This window comes from Prionailurus bengalensis, chromosome D1 (genome assembly GCF_016509475.1).
Source record: "Prionailurus bengalensis isolate Pbe53 chromosome D1, Fcat_Pben_1.1_paternal_pri, whole genome shotgun sequence".
Taxonomy (NCBI): Eukaryota; Metazoa; Chordata; class Mammalia; order Carnivora; family Felidae; genus Prionailurus; species Prionailurus bengalensis.
In genome coordinates this window covers 69,763,087-69,787,131 of record NC_057346.1, presented here as the reverse complement: position 1 = coordinate 69,787,131, position 24,045 = coordinate 69,763,087, and the positions used below count along the sequence as shown (strand labels likewise).

General features: G+C 48.0%; 1 protein-coding gene across 9 annotated transcripts in view; it reads right to left on the bottom strand.

The window, feature by feature from the left end:
• Positions 1-24,045, bottom strand: part of TEAD1 (TEA domain transcription factor 1) — a 270,028-nt gene that overhangs the window by 32,764 nt on the left and 213,219 nt on the right. For all 9 annotated transcript variants that reach the window (XM_043580691.1, XM_043580692.1, XM_043580696.1 and 6 more), the window contains 2 exons: positions 23,000-23,124; positions 7,144-7,317 (listed from right to left, as the gene is read on the bottom strand). In XM_043580691.1, coding sequence (XP_043436626.1) covers positions 7,144-7,317; positions 23,000-23,124 — 299 coding nt within the window. The remainder of the gene's footprint in view (positions 1-7,143; positions 7,318-22,999; positions 23,125-24,045) is intronic.

The window sequence follows — 24,045 nt, the reverse complement described above, 5'->3', positions numbered from 1 at the left end:
CCCACGTTGGCTCAGGTCACAAAGGGCAGGTGAGGATGACCACAGCTCTGGAGGGGCAGGAAGGCACTGATGGTGTCCGCTCTAAGCAGCATCCCACTTCTAGAACTGCTAAGATGGGAACAAGTATAGGTCTCAGAGTTGAGTGAAACAGTATGTTTAACCTCGTTGATAGTTTCAATAGAGGGGGCACCTGGGTGGCTCAGTCGGTTAAGGGTTTGACTCTTGATTTTGGCTCATGTCATGATCTCACAGTTCGTGAGTTCAAGCCCGACATCAGGATCCACGGTGACAGTGTGGAGCCTGCCTGGGATTCTCTCTCCTTCTCTCCCACTCACGCGAGCGCTCTCTCTGAAAATAAATAAATAAACTAAAAAAAAAAAAAAAAGGTAATTAGGGATATAATGGCATATGGCCACTTGGCAGGGTGTCTGGTAAGGGAGAAAAGCCGGATACCAGATTTAATTTAATGTATTCCCCGATTCAAGCTACATAAACATGTCATATTCATGGTGCACTTAGGAATGAATGAAAAATTATATATTTCCAAGACTGTCTAGAATGTTACGATATTGCCTTTGGAATCATAATGTAAACACGAAGCTGCTGCTCCCCTAACCCCACCTCAAAGGCCGCTAACAGTGAGGTATCAGTTTTTCTAAGAAGACTCGAGGTCCGACCTGAACTTCCTGGTAGCAGCGTCTGCTCACGGCTGCCCCCACGTAACGTGCACCAGGGCATCCCGTGATGACAGGGCTGACTTCAGCCGGAAACCACGCTGCTTCCCGTCGGTTACCGTCACCCGCTTCCAGCGAAATCAGGCCAGGAGAGGGGCGAGGGACAGAGCTATGCCCCCTGCAGAGGCCACGCACAGATTTCACGGAAAGAGTGTGGATTCAGAGTGTGGCCAATCCCACACTGATTAGCTGTAAGACTTTGCAGAAGTCACTCTGCCTCTCCCTGACTCAATTTCTTTATGTGTAAAGTAAAGTAGGAATAATCACACGGGCCTCACAAGGATTAAATAATATGAAGGCCATGTTTATCTGGCATAGTCCTGGCTCAAAAAAGGAACTCATTAAGTCACGTTCAACTGCTGAGAAAGTGAGAAGCCCCTTCCCTCCCCTTCCTGCAGAAGCCTCTTCTTCTCTTTGTACTTAAATATGGAAAAGAATTAAAATGCACAAGAGTGAATGAAAAGGAGGCAGGAAGGAAGAGAAAGGAAATAAGGAGAGGGTCATGAAAAGAAAAAGATAAAGAATAAAAATAGAGAAGGCAAAATGCAAATAAAGTCGCTGTAACACTTAGTAAAAAGAATCCGAATACTCTCTTAGCTTGAAAATGGTTAAAAGCACTGACTGCTTCCTTTTGCTGACACCATCAAACCGGATTCCTTGTCTTTCCTAATCTGTCCGCCCACCTACGCCTCGAATACAAGTGAAGGCCCAGCTGCAAAGCACCTCAAGGTACCTGAACGCTCCTGAACTCACCTGGATGGAACTCACATGTGCCCTGTGTCTTGCTGATCCCCCTAGCCAGCCCCTCATCCATCTACAGTGTTCAAGGTAATCTCTCCCTACCCTGATACTGGCCGCCATAATGGTTGAAGGAGGTGGCGAGTGACCCTTAACATCTCACCTGGGGGGAAGGGAAAATAATCGAAGCCACTTAAGAAAACACCTGGGGCAGTTTCTTAAGTTAGAGACATGAAGTCACCATGTGACCTCGCAATTCCACTGCTATGGAAAAATGCCAAGAAAGACGGTGAACACGCAACCGCCACGTCCACACAAAGACTTGTACACAAAGACTTCATACCGGCATTGTTGGAGAAAAGCCTAAAGGGTCAACAGTCCGCAAGTCTATCAACTGGTGAACGGATAAGCAAAACGCAGTATGTCCACACGATGGGCTAGTACCAGGCTATAGAAAGAGGCTACCTAGAGGCACGCCGTAACATAGCTGCACCTCAAAACACTGTGGGGGAAAGAAGCGAGGTGCAAACGGCTGCACACTGAAGGGTTCAAATCTGTAGACACGGAAAGTAGATCAGTAGCTGTCTGGGGCTGGGAGTGGGAACAGGGAACAGCTGCAAACAGGCACGGGGGATCTTGCTGGACTGATACAAATAGGCTCAAATTGTAGTAGAGTGATGGTTATGTAACTCTGTACATTTTTCTAAAAATCACCGGTTTCTAAGGTGTAGATTTTATGGTTTGTAAATTATGCCTCAGTAAGGCTCTTAAAAGAAAAAAAAAAAGATCTCACCAGATATACAGCCATCCACACGGGCCCTTGGTGCCCCACCCCATTAAGGCATGAGAGGTTATAGAGCCAACAGGGTAGAGGGGCACCCACATGGGCACCCTTGCCTCTGCCGGTCATTTATGTTTGGGGACCTGAGTCCTGGGGTGCCAGTCAGGGTCTTCCACCCTCCGAACAGTGGACAGACTGCTGCTTGGCACACCACCATGCCATTCACCTTCAAGTGTCAGCTGGCCAAGGGCGGAGGTGCCCACAGCTGGGGCCTCCAAGTACAGGCACTCGGAGGGTAGCGCTCAGTATTTCCTCCGAGGCAAACTCCTGACCTTGCCTAGCCCGACTGAGTCCAGGCTGCAGGTGGCCGGCCCGACATTCCGAAAACAGCTTCAGGAGCAATCGTAGGGGCAAATGAAGAGTCAGCCTGACTTTGACACCCTAGAGACTTCAGGCACTTTGAGAAGGAGGAAGAAGGGAGGAGAATAAAGGAGATCGGGTACAGGATCTCTGCTGAAATTTACTGAATTGACATAAAGATAAGAAAATCTGCTAAGCAAATTGCAGATACAAAAAATATTTCAAAGGGAGTGTTAAACCGGCTTCAGAAACACCTGCTAGAAACACCAGCTATTCAAGGATAGATATTCTAAGTGTAATTTATTCTTATTGAGGCATCGGAGGAAGCCAGTGCAACTTCAAATTGCAGCAAATTGTAAACCTAATTCAAATGGCCTTTCCTCATTTATTTATCTATTTATTAAAAAAACATTTTTTTTTAACATTTATTTATTTTTGAGACAGAGAGAGACAGAGCATGAATGGGGGAGGGTCAGAGAGAGGGAGACACAGAATCTGAAACAGGCTCCAGGCTCTGAGCTGTCAGCACAGAGCCGAACGCGGGGCTCGAACTCACGGACCTCGAGATCATGACCTGAGCCGAAGTCGGCCGCCCAACCGACTGAGCCACCCAGGCGCCCCTCCTCATTTATTTTAACATGGTTGTGACTGAATGTCTTTATAAAGGTTAAGTGCTGCTCACAATTGTACTCAAGGAGTGAAATCTCCTCCCACATTCATAGGAGTGCTTAATTTTAATCTTGCATGTGGTAATTTAATAAACTAGTATCTAATCCCAGAGCGACTGTTTCTAAACTGGACACTTCCTACCAGCAATCACACGCTACAATCTAGACTTCATTCCTTGGGGATTCATGACCAAAGGGGCCCAGCACTGAAAGCGTTTATTAAAATCATCCCAAGTTTTTGCTTTGGAAACAAAAACAAGAATAACTTTTTAAGCACTTTCCATTCCATTTTATATCCAAATAACATGCTAATTATAAGAAATCTTATTAACCTTAAAAACCAATACTGTTTAACGTGAAAGTAATGAAAACGGTTTCCTTTCATCGGATCCTACAATTTCTGATTAATTATAATCAACTTGAGTAGAATGGCCTCTTTTTATACCCTTCACAATAGTGGCTCTCAAAAACTTTTTGATCTCAGGGACCCACTTCTGCTCTTAAAACTTATTGAGGACCTCAAGGGGCTTTTGTTTCTGTCGGTTATATCTATCTGTATTTTCTGTATTGGAAATTTAAACTGAGAACATCTTAAAAAGATTTATTACCTATTTAAAAAAAATTTTTTTAATGTTTATTTTTGAGCGAGAGAGAGAGAGACAGAGCATGAGTGAGGGAGGGGCAGAGAGAGAGAGAGAGGGAGACATGGAATCCGAAGCAGGCTCCAGGCTCCGAGCTGTCAGCACAGAGCCCGATGCGGGGCTCGAACCCATGAACCATGAGATCATGACCTGAGCTGAAGTCGGACTTAACCGACTGAGCCACCCAGGCACCCCTGTTTGTTACCTACTTAAAAAATAAACTCATTACATCTTTTTTTCTTTTAATTAGACATACGCATATTTTAAAAAACAAAGACAAAAATTGGAAGAGTAGTACTGTCTCATACTTTGCAAATGTATTTGACGTGTGTCTTCATGAAAACTCCTAGACTCCCAAACATGCTTCTACATTCAACTTGTCACAATGTGTTGTTTTTGCTGAAGTACGTGGAGAAAATCCAGACTAACATGAATAGGGAACTAGAAAAGGAAAGAGTACTTCAATAGGCTCTTCAGATACTTGTGGTCATTTTTATTTCATACCATACCAAAACTTAACAAGCGATAGTTTCTTAAAACGCAGCTGCAGTGTGGAATCTGAAACCATACCCGTGAACTTTTCATACGCGGTTACATTAAAATCCACTGGTTTATCTTACACAATACCAAAAAGTCACTTTTGTTGATTTGGCTGTGGATCTCACCAGACAAGTCTTTTAAGTACTGGAAAGCTGTCAAGTTCACGGAGGTGGATATGAGTTTTCCAAAACCCTTATTTTTTCTAGAAAGCTAGGACTTTCTCTTTGGTAATAAATATTGTCAGCCGTTCTCCTTGATGTGGCAGGCAGGCTCCCTGCATTCATTTGCCATGTGTACTCTGGGTTCAAGATGTAATACAATTCATAAAGGACATTCTTGGTGTGACTAGTTCTCTTTTTCTTGAAACTGTACGTGAGTACCAGCCCAATTAAGCTAAAGCTTCAGCAGTTTTGCCCTACTTTTTTTTTCTTTAATTTTTTAAATGTTTTATGTATTTTTAAGAGAGAGAGAGACAAAGTACGAGTGGGGGAGGGGCAGAGAGAGGGAGAGATGCAGAATCTGAAGCAGGCCGCAGGCCCTGAGCTGTTAGCACAGAGCCCAACGTGGGGCCCGAACTCACAAACCGCAAGGTCACGACCTGAAGTCAGATTCTTAACCAACAGAGCCACCCAGGCACCCCTTACCCTATTTCTTTTGAACTTTCAGAGTGCATATCAGCAGTGTGCACAAGCCAAACAATGTCCCAGTGTCATAATGACAATCGCTTTGGCCTTCTCAGCCCATTGAAAGTATACGGATGAACCCTCCAGGGGACTCTAAGCCATGCTTTGAAAACTGCTATGTTACCATATAATAACTGACCCCCAGTGACCATTCAAATCTCTAGTGGCAGCCCCCAATCTGAAAGGGATTTTTCCTTATTCAGGTTACCCATATGTATTACTTGTCCCAAGAACATTAATATAAGTAGAAGGCTTTTTCCACAACAATCCAAATTTAATACAGAAGAATGAAAAATGAAATCTAGTTGCCACGGACAGATATAAGAAACTAAACAAACTAAATTTAATATGTAAATTCTCCTCCAAGAAATTAAAAAAATTTTTTTTTCAACGTTTATTTATTTTTTGGGACAGAGAGAGACAGAGCATGAACGGGGGAGGGGCAGAGAGAGAGGGAGGCACAGAATCGGAAACAGGCTCCAGGCTCTGAGCCATCAGCCCAGAGCCCGACGCGGGGCTCGAACTCACGGACCGCGAGATCGTGACCTGGCTGAAGTCGGACGCTTAACTGACTGCACCACCCAGGCGCCCCTCTCCTCCAAGAAATTTAAAACATACATTTTCCCCTGATTTATTCATTCGTTTCCCCATTCGTTGGGCTTTTTTGTGTAAGGCGTTTGCGTGGTACTGGAGAAATGGAGAGTCCTCGATGGACAGAACTCCCCCTCCCCCCCTGCCTCCCCGCGCCCTGCCCCTGACCGGCCGGGGCTCACAGGGTATGAGGCAGCCAGGAAATCAGGCAGAGGCACAACAGCCAAACTTATCTCATTACAAGACCCGGCCCCCCACTCTACAAGTAGCCTGTCCTTTGTAATCTCTGAGTCTCTGTTTTCTTAGCTGGATAGGAGGCAAATCCCACTTAACACTGTGAGGACTGGATAAAATGAGTGTAAAGCGTTAGCACGGCTCCTAGCCCACAGCAGGTATTCAATAAACGACAGCCCTATTATGAGTGACGTGCCCCGGAGGTAGCCTGGGTCCAGAGGGGAGTGGGACACACATCCAAGTAATTATGACCCAGCATGGGAACTGATTAACTGCAAAATGCGCTGGGAGTAAAAGGAAAATCAATGGTCTGCCTAAGTGAGGAAGGTGCTAGAATAAAGGAGCCACCATCTCAAAGGAAGGAGGAGCTGGCCCCACGGGAGAGAAGAAAAGGAAAAAAATCCATCAGACACACAGAACTGCTGGGCACAGGATGGAGAGCAAAGAACCCCCTGGAACCAGCTCACTTAGGGCCTTTAATGCCATGCTAAGGAGTGCAAACGTTTGAAGTGATTTTATTTTTGTAAAGACGGGTGACTTATAAATACTCACTGCTAACAGGCCCTCTGGTGTCTCGCTGCCTCCAATATACACACATTGTACTCATGCCTGTGACCTGTTAGCAGTCTCTTGGCTCGAGCCTGACTAGTGGAGAAAAGAACAGAAAACCTCTCTCAGAGCGAGCCCCAGCAGCTGGGGGGATCTGCCCTCGGTGTTTTAAAGCACAAATGAGGGACCTACGGGGAAAAGCTACTTTGCAGGCTGACACTTCTAAAATCTTGAAGCGTGAAACTTTATCTCCATCCCGGCCCCATTTTGCCTCAGGTCCTGTGCTCCAGTGGAATTTATAGGTCGTTTTGCTTAATGGAGTGAGAAGAAACAGAAAGGGTCTCGTCGTGCCCCATGTCCTCTATCACGACTCCAGCCGTCTGTGAGGACGGCCATGGCACGAGTGAGCCCTGAAGCCCAAAGAGGCCTTCCATCTCTCTTTTTCTCGGGCAGGGATATCAGATGCTGCCCGGGTGCATCCGTACCCAAGGATGTATCACAAGGTCAGCATGGGGATGGCCCCCCAGGCGCTCCTGCGGATGCACGCGCACAGGCTCCGCGCTCACACACAGGACGCGACCATTCAGACAAAATCCACCGCGACCACAGCAATGTCTTACTCACCCAGAATTTTACGAGGAAGAAGGCATTTTGGGGGCCTTTTCCAAACAGTTCCTTTAAGCCACCTTTCTTTTCAGGAAATTTGTCATAAATCTGACGAATATCCACTGATTCGAGCAATGGGTCACTGTAAGAATGGTTGGCATGCCCAATGTGCACGAAGAGGTGTTTGTTGTACTGTAAGAAACCAACAGAAACATTCCCATTACAAACCCTTTGATCAACCTGGGGCACATCCATCTTGAACTGGAAAAAAAGAGCAATAGTCTCGAAATCCTGGAATTACGCCTTGAATAGCCTAGGGTCTGTGCCTTTGAAAAGATGAAGACGTTAAGAAAAGCCATTATAGCTCAGGGTTAAAACAATCATTGTCTTTCATTGACAAGGGCATATGTTTTCCCTAAAAAGGGCTTTTTGGAGACATAGCAGTAAATAACAGCTGAAGTTATTTTAACTACCGAACCAAGAAACTATCCTCTCACCCAGTTTCATCTGATTCAACTGAGAATGACAGCAACACCCTTTGGAGCCCAATATTTGCCGTTAAGCCCAACAAAAAGTGTGTGTGTGTGGTCAGCTAACAGCATCACCCAGAATGCACTTCTTGCCCCAGCTCCCCTGGCAACAGCACAGATGCAGTGCTCTGGGCAGCGGTACCCACCTACTTCCTCCAATGGGAGTAAGAGTGCCGAGCCTCTTTCCCACCATTCTCCTCAGTAACCAGTCTAAAGCTTCGGCAGAGGGGCCGGTCAGTACATGGTTGTCAGTGCAAAGTCAGGGTGAGGAGTATAGGCCATGGAGAGGATTCATGGTACAAGGCTATAAGGGGCCAGTAATCTGAGAACACAGGTCACTCAGTCACAAACCAACCAACCAACCAACCAACCAAAACCCTGTTAAGTCGTTTAACTTAGAAAAAAGACCCTTTCTTCTCCTTGCTTTGGTAGAAGACATGGTCACTGGACCACAAAGGAGTTGTCCAAACCAGTGGTTCTCAAAGAACACTTAAACCTCACCAGTGCCTGGTTAGCCCATCCGGACTCACTGGAAATCCCAGAAAACGAGGCTAGCCATCAGCAATTTTTAGTGGTCATTACATGAGTTGCAATATGCAGCCAGGTTTGAGAACCACTGGCCTCCACTTCCTACTCCAGGTCCTCTGTGCCTGCCTCTCCTGCAGAAAAGACGCTTGACACCAACATAACGTGACACAAACACGTCTGGGGTGGGTGGAGGCCGGGTTGGGGCTGCGGGGAGAGTGGAACCCAATAGGACTCATACAAGAAATTCTATGCCCCTGCTCGCTGAGCAGCCCCTGTTTACCTTTTAAGTTTAAACGGACGTTTCTCCAACTAGAGTGCTTCGGGGTACTGATCCCATTGGGAATGAGGAGTCCCAAATACAAGAAGGCTTGGTCAAGGTCGCCTACCAGAAGAGTACGATATCCTGGTTAAGAGCATGGGGTCTGGACTCAGCCTGCTTGAGCACAAAGCTTTGTGCCCAGGGCAAACCAGCTAAGACAAGTGCCTTCCCGGTCTTTAAAATGGGGAAGGTGCTGGCCTCTACCTCCCAGGGATGCTATGGGGTTTAAATGAGAAACTGCGTAGAAAGAGCTTACTAGGCTCACAGACTCAATGAACAGTAAACGATATACGCTAGCTAGTATTACTGGCTACTGTTTTAAAAAAAAACCCTTCTTTGAGATTCACAGTAGGTATTAGCATGATTAAAAAACAGTTTTTAACAGTGTAACCCAAAGTTTCCTAAACTTGCGTGGTCACAAAACCCTAGAAATACATCCTGAAGAAATGCTGGTTTAAATTCATAACTTGCTACACAGACTATGGACCTCTGGCCACAGGACCAGAGGGCAGGAGGCTTGACACCCCATCCGATGGCAGTTGTTCACAGTGCTGGAGATAAGGAGATGGCGGCCAGGGCCCAGCATCTTCTGGGAGAAGACTACGCCCCTCTTCTGTTCAACATCAGAATGGGATCTTTACCAAAGCTTCAAAATCCCTAAAAAGCATCAGGGGAAATAAAAAAGGGGGCACCTGTCCAGCTCTGTCACGGACCCAGCCTCTGCCCAGCTACCTGGTAGGTTTCAGGTGAGACTGGGGGCTGGGGACCACTATGCAAGGACAGACTATGCCTGTACCGGAAGAGAATTTTAAAAACAAAGTCAAAGCCATTGCCAGGTTAGGGAGCTGAGATCCACACAGCGGAGTGTCTCTGACCTTTCTGTAAATGTTCCCAAATGCTGTCACATCATCTTTTCTCTACTTCCCCGCCATTCTGAGAGCTGAGGGCAAAAGGCGTTCTTTCATTATCCAGGTGACCGGCCGAGTGCGTTTCCATCCACCCAACCCTTCTTAATAACCTCTGCTGGTAGCAAGCTCCCAGCCCTCCCCGGACAGGGCCCTGTCCGGGCAGCACCGTTTCTGTCATTTCGTGTAACCCCTGCAGGCTGTGAGTTTCTGGGCAAGGATGCACCACAAGCAGAGCTATGGGGACACCTGCAGATAGAATCCGAGTCTCACTGCAGAACACCGCACTCCCAGCTCTTCCTCCCTGGCAGCCACCCACAGGCAGCCAGAGCTGGGATGTAGGTGAGGAGCTGGGACTTGCAGTCTTTTTGGCTCATGACGGCTAGGGTCCCTGCAGCGTCCTGCTGGAACCCAGGACCTCTGCACGTCAAGAGGACAGGAAGGTGAACGGGGGGCAAAATTTACCACGCTTTCACGGGGGCCATGAAGATATGGCTGAACACAAAAACCCCGGAGCCAGATGAGAACCTGAAATCCCAGCTTGCTCACATGGTCAACGAGGACACACCATGTGTACTGCACCGCGGGTCTGAAGACGAAAGGTGATCATGCAGAGAGGGCCTTCGGCATAGGGCCTAGCCTGTAAGAGGTGTTGGACCGATTGTAGCTGCTGAGATTCCTACAGTTATCATTTACTATTATGTGAGGTGACTCCATCCTGGGGGGAGAGGCAAAAGAACTTTCCTGCTTTCGCTACCCCTTTGCCCAGCAAAGAAAAAAAAAGCACAGGTAAGCCAAGAACTGGGAGCAAGTTGCAGAGCCATGTGACCGTTCAAATTCTCGATTGTGGCCCACTCATAATGAGCTTCCCGGAGTGTAGACAGACCTCTCCTGTGCCCGACGGACGGAAAAGCGCTGTATCCATTCACTGCTCCGGGCAACGTGCTTTCTATATATGTGACCTCAGGTAATCCCAGCCTCACAATGACACTGCAGGGGCATTTTATTAAGGTCATTACACACGAGGAAATGGAAGTTCAGAGATGAACAGACTTGCCTGAGGTCACACTTCCGGGAATAGTCCCAGAGTTAAGAATAAAACTTGGACCTGTCAATGCCACAGCCTGAGCATTTGCCGCAAACGTCAACCACACCGCCTCCCAGAAGAAAACGTCTAGACCCTTCTCACTCACTCACATCTACGTTTTCTGATGGTTGATTTGAGAAAAGAGAAGAGAAAAAAGCTGACTCGTGTTTGCAAAATTCTAAGAAGTTAAATTAGAATTCAGGATAAACATAATGATTCGCAGATGCATCAGATGGACTCTTCTTCTAAGGTTTCTATTTTGAGGAAGTTACCTTTGTGCCCGAGTGGCTGAAATGAACGGAGAAGGGCAGGCTGTCTTTGCCAAAGGAAACCGGGCACTGCCTCTCCAAAGCTGGTGACGTGAAACCAAACCCTGACTGCTGGCATCTGGGTGGCTTGATTCCTGCCAAGAGGTGACTTTGTTTCTAAGAATACAAAGGACTAAAGAAGGTATCTTGGAGACCACAGCAGTGAGACAAACAGCCTTCCCCTCTCCCCTTAATTCAACCTGGGTAGGTTAGGAATCCCTCCGCCCCCAAATCCAGAAGACTGAAAGGAAGAGATCTACTGGATACGTTTGGGTTCAAGTTTTGATGGAATCAAAACTCTAAAAACCATTTGGTGAGGCTCTAACTACTTCCCATCCTGCCAGTTCTCCTTATAAGGGAAGAAGGCCAGGGTGAATACCTGATTTCCCTTCCTCCTTCCCATACAAATCCCATTTTCTTTTCAGCAATGGTGGTTTCCCCAAAGCTAAAGGTGACACACGGCACCAAAAAAGGGCAATTCTATTGTATAGGGCAGGAAACAAATATTGGCAAAAACAACACCAGTAGCAGCAACTAATCTTAAGTGTTGGGGGCAACGTATAAGCAGAAACTGGGTGAATGTCAGTAAGTCATGGACTAGATTGCCTCGATACCAAAAAAGGAGGTTAGCGTTGGTTTGTTCAATGATAAAAAAAAGTCTCCTGCGGTGGTCAGTGGATGTGTGGATTATCAACGTTTCAATGACAACTACAGAAAAGGTGCTCATTCTGCATATTTCTTTTGTGGACTTCAGTGGAACAAACCAGCACTCCTATGGCCCATTCTACGCCAGGCACTCTGCTAGACACAGGGAATCCATGAGCTAATAGCACAAAACCCTTTTCTTCACAGACCCTATAGAGTGACCGTATGGAGCTGGTTTATTGCCTCCACAGTCAGAATCATATATTTACCCATGTAAATAAATGTTCTCAATGATTCCCATAGAGCGGGTTGGGAATAAAGACAGTCAACATTTCCTCTCCCGTATATCACATGACTTAAATCAGCATTCACCTGCTCTTTTGATAGGAATGACTATTCTCCAGCACTAACCATACAGTGTTACTCATGAGCAAGGAGAACAGAGGTGGAACTCACGGGATGTGAATAAGGGTTCACGAGTCTAAGTTGGAAACCATGATGAGAAACAAGTTATCCATCACATCTGAGTGAGAGCTGAACACACTCAGATTTGTAAAGGTTTCAGAAAATTAGCCCTGGCTCCAACTATTCCAGGTAGCTGCCGGAGGATGTTTTCACAAAATGAGGGAATAAATCACAAGAGGGAGATGGGGCCCTAATCCAGAAGAGAGGTAAGAGAATGCACAGGCTAGCAGCTGGGCCCCTGACCTGGACGGCAGCTGGTCCAGGGTGGATGGAGAGCCGGAGGGGTGCCACCAAGGGGACAATGGACTTGAAAGATCCCCTGACTTATGTGACCATCTGGAGAAGAGTATGAGAACCCTGTTAGAAACGTTGAGAATGAACTTGTATGGGCATGTAAAAACCGAATTTAAAAAAAAAAAAAAGAGGCAATGACAAATCCCAGGAAAAAATGTTTACAATCAAGAAAATGGTTCTAACACATCACACATTAACCATGCTGTATGTAAAATTTACAGGCTTGTGATACAAATGCTGAGTGTTAACTAAACCAAAAATTGTGATGTAACCACACTAGGGGATGGGCAGGAAAAAAGTGCTAAATTTATTTAGAGAGCTAAGTGTGGTCTTCCATAGCGAGAAGTCAACAAAAAATGTCCAAAATTGATGGATTGAGATATACAGTATGATCATGTTATTTGGGAATATGGCAATAATATACAAAGAAATAGCTGAAAGGCTTTATAAGTGCCTGTCCCTAAGAAGAAGGACCAGGAGGTGGGGAGACATGGGACAGAGGACCACTGCTTTTCTTTATAGGCTGAGTCTGGTTCAATTTGGCTTATATACAAAGCACACATATGACTTTATTAAATTAAATAAACAGCCAATCAGAAACTATCTTGGAACATCATGGAGTTTTTTTGAGGAAGAGAAAGAACTATAAAGGGAAACAAAAATATTAAGAGTTGTGCTTCAGGATGTTTATTCTAGTTGGCCACAGTTCCCTGGACTCAAAAGGAACTTGGTCAGATCACAGAGCCTTCCTATGGCTCAACTCCTCAGAATGACCCAGCAGAAACAGGCACCCTTGTCTGCCTGGACGGTTCACCAAAAACACCAATGTTGCACCAGCAAAGTCCCACCTGGATCAAGGATGTCTCAAAGCTCGACAGCCCCTGACACAACCTTAATACACAGATTTCTTTTGACTTGGGAACATGCTCATTTTCTCTTTTCGTCGTTACCATCCCTCTAGCCATTCTTCACAGCAGAAGAATGTGTCAACAGTGTGTAAACAGTGACAAAGGTGAATGTTACCCTAAAAACTCAACAAAGCTAACTTGCAACGGGTTATTTAGCTACCCTGGGCTTCTCACAAAGGACTTTTCCTCCTCTCCCAAATCTGTTGTGAGGTCACTTTCTATCTTGCTCCCGGCTCTCCTCTTCCTCTCTGCTGCTTGGGGAGGCTGCAGAGGGAGCCCCGAGGGCCCGAACTCTGGAGTCAGTCAGGGTCTGTGGCCAAATCTGGCGTGGGTGGCACTTCTTAGTGGGGTCACTGGGGATGGGGGGTGGGGTCCAGCCCTCCGGGACAGCTTCCACATGTGGAACGTGGGAGAAGCAGAGAACCCACCTTGAAGGAGCATCACAAGGGTTAAAGCAGATAATGTGTGGGAAATACATAGTGCTGTGCTTGCACCTAACTTGTTATTATCCTTCAGACTGGTCAGTGTCCGCTCTCTGAAGAGCGCAGAACCTCTTCTTGAAAGTGCCCATCACCACAGATGAGATAAACCAGACGCCCCAAAGTGGCCACTCGGGTTTGATTTTGACTTTCTTTTCTCCTTTTCGAAAAAAGAACTGCTACCGGATTCTATTTCAGGGACCTCTGATGAGGCAGTTCCCTTTTTGTGAAAAGGGGGAGAGAAAAACCCTGGCCCTTGGCCTTGGTGCCGCTTCCTCAGACACGCCCAGAGCTGCACTACACCGTCCGACATAAAGATGGCGGTCTTTTCCTAAACTTGTTTCAAAAATTCCAAGTATGTGAAGAACGTAGTAAAACCTTGAAAAATGACTGCTGTCAAATAATACCACCAGAAAAATCATAATCCACTTAGGAATTTAAAGAAACCAAGACGAATAACTCATGTCAAGGGATGCTAATGTACAAGTTGGAACAGAACAGGGACAAATCACCTACCTTTGCTTCCTGTCCCTCGCCTGCCTGGGCTCTGTCCAGACACCCCTCCCCCAGGGCAGCCTGGGCAACCTGCGATAACCCCTGGGCCCTGCAGGGAGTGGCTGTAGGGCCGAGCCAACCAGAATGACCTGCACATTCAGCGCCTGGAGGCAGTGGGGGGACGGGCAAGGCTTGGCCGGGCTCAAACTCCGGTAGGGCCTCTCCTCAGCTAAGGGCTCAGAGGCACCAGCCCTATCCTGGCTACTTGGCTTCGTCCCCTGCCCTGTGCCCTTCTCAGAAACAAACAGCACTGAGAGCAAAGACTAAGGAGCAAATTGGGTCTTTCCTGCCCAGATCTCACACCAGGATGCACCCCCCTCGGCCCTGCCTCCCATTTCCACCACCACGGTTAGAGAGGGGCTGCTGTTTTCTCAGAGAGAAGCGGGTCTTCCCCGCAGAGGTGCAGCTGCAAAGGCCCGTGGGCCGTGCGCGGGGACGGCAACCGGCGGGGAGGCAGGCGTGGGGAGCTGACCCGCCCCGGAAAGCAGATGGGAGCCTGGCCGGGCCTCTGTGAAACGTCCATAAAACCCAGATTTCCAGATGCTTTCAATTGCCTCATCCCCCAATGGCAATGAAAAAGGATGGCGAGTGCCCAGCGCAGCTCCCACACGAGGATAAACCACCCACCGCTGTGAGAGGGTACAGCTGGGTGAGGATGGGCAGCGGGGACCGCCGGGCAGCACGCAAGACAGAGCGGGGAAAACCACAGCACACCACACTGAGCCGTCACCCAGGAACACCGCCTCGCTTGTGTCCTTCCAGAAAAACCTGGGGGGAGAAGCATTTAAACACTGGGCGCAGCCAACCGTCGGACCAGCTGTAGCCTCCCTTGGAGAACCGGGAAGGCCAAATGTGCGCTCCGACCATTTATTCCAAGCACGTGGGGCGTCCATTAACAACACAGGGATTAGAAGCCGGGTTTTGGCGTTGCTAAGCGGTGCGGCCTGGGGCAAGTTGCTTAACCTTTCTGGGTCTTGACTCCCTCATCTGAACGCAGATGACACCTGGCTGGCTCTTCTCCAGGGGTCAGTGTGAAGGGCAAACGGAACAGTAAACAGGACAGTTCTGTGTGAACCACAGGGAGCTGCTTCCTAAACAAGTTTAGGAAAAGGTGCTGGTAGGCAGGTCTGCTGTTCATGAGATCCACCTGCCACGCCACGAACCGGGGTGCGAGAAGGAGCCTCTCTTCTGAAGGACCGGCAACTGCATCTGGCCAAATAGCCGTTTCCCGTGAAAGCACGACCCCATTCCGAGATGAAGCGCTGCCTCAATAGCCACCGCAGGGCCTAGAAACTTCTCCAGAGAAACCCTGCCCTAAGTCTTCACCCTGTCCGTGATACAGGCAGGGATTCTCCTGGCAGTCCGTGGAGTTTTAACCTTGCTTCGGAGCTCATTCCTTTATTTCTCAAATCGACTCCCCATACAAACCACCTGCCTTTCTTTTTGCCACAGTCCTCATCAATGGTACATGTCCTTCGAGCCGCACCGGTCACATTTTCCAAACCAAAACCAGGATCTGTGATCCAACCAAGGAATTTTCATTGATCTGTGAATTTAGGCCGTTGAAAGGAGCTATAAAAATACGAAAATTAAATTGCTCCTGGGGCCACAGTGACCACCTGTCTTCGTGGAAAAGAATAAGGTTATCTGCGGGGTAACCTGCAGAACTGCAGGTGGGCCCCCCGGAGGGGTGGGGCTGGGGTGCACATCCTTGTCCTCGCAAGATCGTCCCAGTCCCGGTCCCCTCCATGTCACGCTGCGAGGAAATGCACGGGAGAATGCTTAGAACATAAGATCTCCCTGAATGGTGGTTACTGCTTCTACGTCTCCTCAAACTCCTTAAACCACGGGCTTTGGATTCAGACAAACTTCAAATATCTGGCCACGCCATCTAGAAGCTGATTACTAGGCTCAGCTACCTAAAGACGCTGAGGTTCTCTGTTTCCAATACCCACTCCAGCCAAGTTCATTTTGACAAGAAGCAAGAGCATTAGCAGACTGGCCAGCTCCTAGCAATCCTGCTTTCTTCTCTGTTCCACGGCTCTTCAAATTACAGCGCCATCCCTGGTCTCAAAAACACAGTCATCCCATTATGCTCTTCCTCCCAAAGCTAATTAATCCCCAAGGCCTTTTAATTTTATCAACACGATGTCGCTCCCCTCTGACATTCTCTGTTTTGTATCCCCCTGGGCATGTCCAGGCCACTGCCTTCGTTTGGTCCTTGCCACATTACCTGGACTGGAAAGTCACTCCCCTCCCCCAGCCTGCTTTCTAACCAGTTGCCAAGGTCATTCTCCTGGAACACACATCCGACCACATCTTGTCTTTCAAAAGAGGAGTGAGGATATTCACATTACCCGGTATATGTATTAAAATCTCTGCGGGGCGCCTGGGTGGCTCAGTCGGTTAAGTGTCCGACTTCGGCTCAGGTCATGATCTCGCGGCCCGTGAGTTCGAGCCCCGCGTCGGGCTCTGTGCTGACAGCTCAGAGCCTGGAGCCTGTTTCGGATTCTGTGTCTCCCTCACTCTGACTCTCCCTCATTCATTCTCTGTCTCAAAAATTAATAAACGTTAAAAAAAAAAAAAATCTCTGGAAGGACTCACAACAATCTAGTAACAGTGGTTACCTACTTGGGGTAGGACAGGCATTGGAAGCACAGGAAGTCTCCCTCCATTCTTTTATGCTTATAGATTTGGGGCTGTGTGTATGTATTCAAATCAGAATTAATCAGAATTAATTAAAAAAAATCATGCTATGGGGCACCTGGGTGGCTCAGTCAGTTAAGTGTCAGACTTCGGCTCAGGTCATGACTTCATGGTTTGTGAGTTTGAGCCCCGTGTCGGGCTCTGTGCTGACAAGCTCAGAGCCCGGAGCCTGCTTCGGATTCTGTGTCTCCCTCGCTCTCTGCCCCTCCCCCACTCATGCTCTGTCTCTGTCTCTCAAAAATAAATAAACATTAAAAAAAATTAAAACAAAAATCATTCTGGCTCCCCGCTGAATTTCAACAGGGTCCAAACCACCTGGTGAGCATAGCCTCTCGAGCCTGGTCCCTTCCTTGTCTCTGGCCCAACTTCCTGCTACATTACTACAAGGTGCTCAGGTCTTAAGTAGATTTGTGGAATTGTCGACATGTCCAGGGATCCTACTCACGTTCACTGTCACAGCAGTACAGTGAAGACCATTATGTCCATGAACAGACTGGAGTCAGGCTGAGTCCACTGGTCCCCAATCTCACACAGCTGGTAAGAATTCAGATAGAGCCTTCTCGTTCCACCAGAATACACATGTTGCCACTACAGCATGATGGGAGATGTGTTCTGAAGTCCGGGTGGCAATCTTCTTTGCCTCTTTTACTCCTTTGCCCCAAATCCTGAGAAGAACCATGGTGCCCCAGGTTGGAAAAGGAGCTCGGGGGAGACCCAGCCCAACTCTCTACCCAAGGTGAAGGGCACTGTTTACATCCAGCCTGTGCTTAGGGAGCTCACAGTTGGGAAGGCAGCTGTCTTTCTGTTTGAATAATTTCTTTATTTCTTCAAAGGTACAGTGAGGTGGTTAAGAACACCGAGTGGAGCCAAACCTTGGCACGGCCACCTCCTGCCGATGGATCTTGATAACGTACCCTCGTGTTTCGGAGCCTCGTTCCTTTACTGACAGACTGGAGAGAAGAACAGTATCCATGTCAACATACTTGGCATACGGTGCTTTTAAAACAGCTCAGTCAGTGCCAGCAACAGTCATCGCCGCCGTAGTGAGTCGAGGTGTGCTTTCCCTGTTCAGGGAAAAACCTGTACCCGTCACAGAGCTCCCCTCCTTTTTCTGCAAAGCAGTGCTGCTTCCCAACTGAAAGAGAATGCTCTCCTTGTCCCTCCTTCTCCAATCCACCGCCTTCCCTTCTCTGGCTGTATGAACTCCTACCTAAGTAAACTCACACACTCTCTTCCCTGCATATGGTGCTGCTTGCCCTGGCATCCAGAACAATCCTGTGCCTGGGAAGTCTGAACCAGTGGGGGGCTGCCAGCTGTGGGGCCGGATGTGGCCCGGGCTGCAGGAGGGCTGGAGGAACCTGCCGCGTCCCAGGGTAGGGATGGAGGAAGTTGGCTAGGCTTTATCAGGAAAAACCACTCCCCGTGCACAGACGGTGAGCCCAGGTTTTCATCCGCCTAAAGGAGCAGCTGGCTCCCTTGGCCAGATTTCAGGCAAGGTGCTTCTACACAGCCCACCCTGGGTGGAGGATCTTGCACTTAACATTCGGAAGTCCTTTGATACGCAACAGTGAAATCATGTAGAAGAGTGCATTTTCAAGCATTACTAACCACTTCTAAAATAGTCTTTGTTGTTTCGATTCTTCCTCCCTTTCTTCACCCTCTGCTGTTTTTCTCTTAGCTTCAAGTGGAGCCAAAGGTAACAGAGGGACTGACTTGCTGGTTTTCCACCAATATAAACAACCACCGATTTGGGGAAATGCTGCCGTCTGGTTTGTACACGATGCAGAGCCAGCAGGGGGCGCTCGCCGCCCGGATTACTCTTCCTTCGCTCCTCACAGATTTCACGGAGCTATGGACTACAAAATGAAGATACAAGTGGATCTTGCAGCTCTTTGGTCATCGTCTCCGGCTGCAGAGTCAGCAGGCCTGGACCTCCATCCCGTGTCCAATGACAAGTGACTGCCTAACATGGGGCAGGCTGTGTCACAGGATTAAATAAAATGATGCACGGCGTCGGCCACTGCCTCTACTGTACTGCGGAATATTACCAGCAGCCAGTATCGCCAGGGATGGCAGTCAGGAAGAAGTCTTCAGTGGCGGCAGTGGTGATGCACGTAGTGCGCCGAAGAGTGGCTTTCCAGAAGAGCTGGTACCAGGGAGGCCGCCCTAGACTGGGGATGTGGCAAACCAGGTTCTCCTCTTGCCTCTGTTGCTACACAAGTGTGTGTTCGTGCCTCATCTCCTCCTGGGGGACAGTACCAGCAGGGTTCAACGCTGGCCACGGCCACCCTTAAACCAGCTATCTCTCCAGGCCTCTTCTACAAAAACGAATAGAATTACCAACCTCACAGGGCTGTGATAAAGATGAAAGAAATCACTAGTGAAAAACAGCACAAGACGCAGGGCACTCATTTATTTGTTTGCCTTTTGTCACCACTGCCTATAAGCCCGTGACTCCGAGGAGGCTGAGCCCTGAGAAAGAAGTGGGGGGACACATCTGTATGTGTGTAGATGTCTAATGTTAAATTCTAAACACTGTATACACCCCAAATTGTTAAAAGATACCAGTTGAGTTTCTTTTAGATGGCTTTACAATTTCTTAGAGTTGGAACAAAAATACAGTAAAATTAAAGCCCGAGAAGCACAGAAAGTCTGAGAGCCAAAGAAACCATCCACAAGCTCCACGTTTTTCAGTGTGACCTTGGGCCCGAAGTGTTACATTCATTGTAACAGCACCCTAGCGCTCTGTAGTTGCAAAATAAAGTACACATTATGTAATCTGAGAAGCTGGTGCTTGAGACCCTCTCACTCAGCTTTAAATAGTTTTGTTAATTCTCCCCCCCAAATTTCAATTAGTCACCTTGTTCTCCCAAGGTTCCCCTGCTTCCTCCTTCGGTAAGACTCATCCTTCAAGCCCTCACGTTTCTCCTAAAATTAACCCATATGCTACTATTCACAATCCCCCGTGTATTCACTTGTACACATTAAATCCATTTGTGTACCCCTGCAAACTAAGGGTCCAGAACCCAGGAATGAGAGGAGCCACATCAAAAGTGAGACTGGTGTTTACAAAGGAAACGACATAATTTCACAACAGTGATACAGCTTTGGTTGGCACTGACAGACATACTTTTAAAATCATGACGCAAGCCAGCAACACCAACATATGTATTAGGAGGTATTATTACTTTCAGAAATTATACTTTTTTAATCTAAAGGACGAGCAATTTTCACACTGTGAAAGACTGTTATATTCACTTCAGCACCAACATCACTCCACATGGGGTGTGTGTGTGTGTGTGTGTGTGTGTGTGTGTGTGTGTGCATTTCTGGTTTGTCTTCTCTAGAACACAGCCTCTATGACAATGGGGATTAGCTTCCTCTGCTGTTGAATCCCTAACACCTGAAACAGTGGCTGGCATGTAGTAAGTGTTTCAAACGTAGCTGTTGAATGAATTCCAATTTCTTTCAGTCCCCAACTCGTGTCCCCTTAAAATATAATTATGTTCTCAAGAGGCCCAAGGGTGTTGACTCACGCCAGGCCTTGCATTTATTTCGGGGCCTCTGAAGTCATGTGCTAAAGTCCGGTCTTTAGAGCCAAACCTTTTCCTCCATCAGTAAAAGGCCAAATCCAGTCGAACCAGTCGGATTATCACGTGTAATCCTCAACACGTACGAAACACGTATCTCTGGACTGTATTCCAAGGAGGTGGTGGGTCCTGCCTTTACAAAACTGTTTACCAACTTTCACTTACTCCTTTATATACTCAGAGTCATCACGTCTGGAATGTTCTTCTCCCTTATTCTTCCTCGGGCTAGATCAATCCTCTACCTAAGGTTACTTCCTCAAGGGAGTCTGCCCTGTGCCGTTAATCGCTCGCGGCATTCGATGCTCTTCCTTCTGAAACCCCACCATACTTCACAATGACCTCTTCGTGAGTGGCTGGTGCTTTGTGTGTGTCCCCCCATTAGATGCTACACCCCACGTGGGCAGACACTGTGCATGCATGCGCAGGTGCTCGTAAATGTTTACAGATTGGACTGAAGGAATCTAGGGATTCACAACGTGAAGCCAAATCAACACTAACAACAACAAAAAGAGAGACTAGAGATTCCGGGCCCTAATGGGTCCATGATTGGAGAGGACAGTCACAAGACGGGGCTGCCATAGGCATTTTCATCAAAAAAAAATTTTTTTTATTGCGATAAAACATTCTATCGTGTTTTAACCAGGGGAAACAACTACCATCTTGGGACTTTTGATTCCCAGTGCGTTGGAGTTCTGTTCCTTAAAAAATGGTCACAAGCAAAGAGAGACATTTGCCACACAGGAGGCATGTGTACTGAAGAGAGAGAACTTCAAAACTGGGGATGGTTTACGGTAGTCAAAAGAGTATAACGGAATAGATTTGGGCTCCTGATCCCTCTGCTTATTTGCTAAACATCTTAAGTTGTCTTAACATTGTCTGGGCCTCGGTTTCTTCGTCTGTAAAATAGGGCAAACAATTTAGTCATGGGGCCCTACGGGGACAGAATGAAATAATCGATTACAGCGTACTCTGTAAGGAACCAGGTGCCATACAAACACGCGTGATGCAAAGTGAAAAGCATTCCTGGGCCGAAACCCAGACTTTGGCCAAAGAATCCCCTGTACTTTCCAGAAAGAAGAAGAAACAAAGAACCAGGAGGATAATCTTCATGTTTGTTCATCTCAGTGCCTCTCAGAGAGAAAGATTTTAAGCCATCGCCACCACCCTTCCTATAAAACCGCTCAGCCACGTAAGAAGAGCGATCCAGCTGGCCCTTCCCTCCCTGGCCCCAGTAACTTGCCTCAATGGGCCCAATGATTTACTTTACATCCCTTTCTTCATTTTTTTCCCTAGTTTTGGAGCAGGCTCTATTTTACTACCAGCTCCCAGAGTTCACAATTCGTAGACAGAAGTGTCAGCGGTCCACACACAGGCTCCCCCTAGGTCTCCACTCTGGTGATGGCTCGCGGTGTCTCCCTGATGTCGCCATCAGAGGCTCTCCACTGAGCTCAAGTACAAACACCCCGGAGAGGTCACCTCCAATCGTTCAGTGTGCTGGTATTTACGATGGATGGTGAACTCACCCATGATACTTTCTGCTGACGAGGCAATGACAGCAAGGCGGTGAACTCACAGGGAGCCTGGGACCTCTGGGCGTTGGGAGCCCGAGATTGGGGCTGGGGGGGGGGGGGGTGGGGGGAGGGTGAGATAGAGTGCGCGGAGAGAAGTTGGTGAGGATCCCGAAGACAAACCTCCTGATTCCTGCATTTTTGCCTTGGGCTCACCCACACACAGATGCAACGCTCATTCTCACAGCCAAGGAGTGGGAGTGAAGGAAGGGTCTGGGGCTCATCGGGTAGGAAAGAAGGGAGGCTCACATATGTATGGGAAATAATGGCGCAGGCTGAGAAACAACGGTATGGCGGGTGCTGGATGGGGTGGTGAAGACAGAAAAGAAGAAAATGACACACAGAGTCCAGATGCCATTGTGACTGGTATTTATATTATAATGCAACGCGTTCTGTATCAAACTGCTAAAATACCATCTTGTTACTTCTCCTTAAGAAGAGAACCACTTGCTATCTTGAGAAAACAAGCAAAGACAGTATAGAATAACTAAGCTAAATGCTTAGGCTTGAGTTTTAAAGACAGGAATTGGAATCTCGCATCTAACAGTACTACCTGTGTGACTTTTGAGAAGTTAATCTCTCTGTTTCCTCATCTGTCAGATGGTACCCGTCCTTGTAGGGTTTTTGTGGGGATAAAAAGTGACCGTGTATATAAACAGCTTTGCACAGTGCCAGCCCCACGTCAGGGTTCAGTAACTGCCACCTACTGTTACGTTTTATTAAACACAAGAGCCTATTAAGGCCTTTCCCTTCCAGCTCCAGCCTTCCCCGGAGTTTGAGGCACAGAGCATTTGGCTCTAAAATTCTACCTATTTGTCAACACAAATACCTTTCTACTTAATTGGAAGTCGGCCTGGCTCATCTCCCGCAGGCCCATTTACATGCAGGTTGTTTGTCAGGCATGAGGCAGGGGGAAAGGAGAAGGAAGGCAGAGGCGGGGGAAGGTGCACGGGATGGGATTCAAGGCACACCTCGCAGTACACTCACCGAGTCTGGGTCTCGCTGCTGTTCGAGGAAGGCTGAGAATTCCACCAGGCGAAGTTTGGTTGTGCCGATGGAGCGGCCCTGCCAGGCTGGGACTGAGGGAGCTGGGGCTGACGCAGGCTCAAAACCTGAAAGACCAATCGTCACCTCTAAAGGAGGCTGTGAGCCTCGTCCCCCTCCGCCAGAGTCCAGGGGTAGAATTAAGTCAGGCGGTGGTGGGGTTCTGGCCAAGGACCCCGGAGGCACAATGGTCATGTGGCTCCTCTCAAGGCCAACTTCAGCCCAGTTTAAGGGTTGGAAGACACCTCACCCTGGATAAGGGGCCCAGCTGGGGACCAAGACCAGAGAGGCTGAAAGAGCCCAGGTGAATCCTGCAAAGATCCTCTGAGACACTGGGACTACCGGGCACTTCTTGTGTTGGCTCATCTCCCTCCTTCCCTCCTTCCTTCCTTCCTTCCTTCCTTCCTTCCTTCCTTCTCTCCCTCCCTCCTTCCTTCCTTCTCTCCCTCCCTCCTTCCTTCTCTCCCTCCCTCCCTCCTTCCTTCCTTCTCTCCCTCCCTCCTTCCTTCTCTCCCTCCCTCCCTCCTTTCTTCCTTCTCTCCCTCCCTCCTTCCTTCTCTCCCTCCCTCCCTCCTTTCTTCCTTCCTTCCTTCCTTCCCTCCCTCCTTCCTTCCTTCTCTCCCTCCCTCCTTCCTTCCTTCCTTCCCTCCTTCCTTCCTTCTCTCCCTCCCTCCCTCCTTCCTTCCCTTTCTCCCTCCCTCCTTCCTTCTCTCCCTCCCTCCTTCCTTCCTTCCTTCCCTTCCTCCTTCCTTCCCTCTCTCCCTCCTTCCTTCCTTCCATCCGTCCTTCCTTCCCTCTCTCCCGTCCTCCTTTCTTCCTTCCTCTCTCCCTTATTTATTTATTTATTTATTTATTTATTTATTTACAGCACAAGGCAGAGAGAGAGGGAGAAAGAGAATCCCAAGCAGGTGTGGACAGAAGCCTCCCGACACAGGACTCAGTCTCATGAACAAGGAGACCATGACCTGAGCCAAGATCAAGAGTCGGAC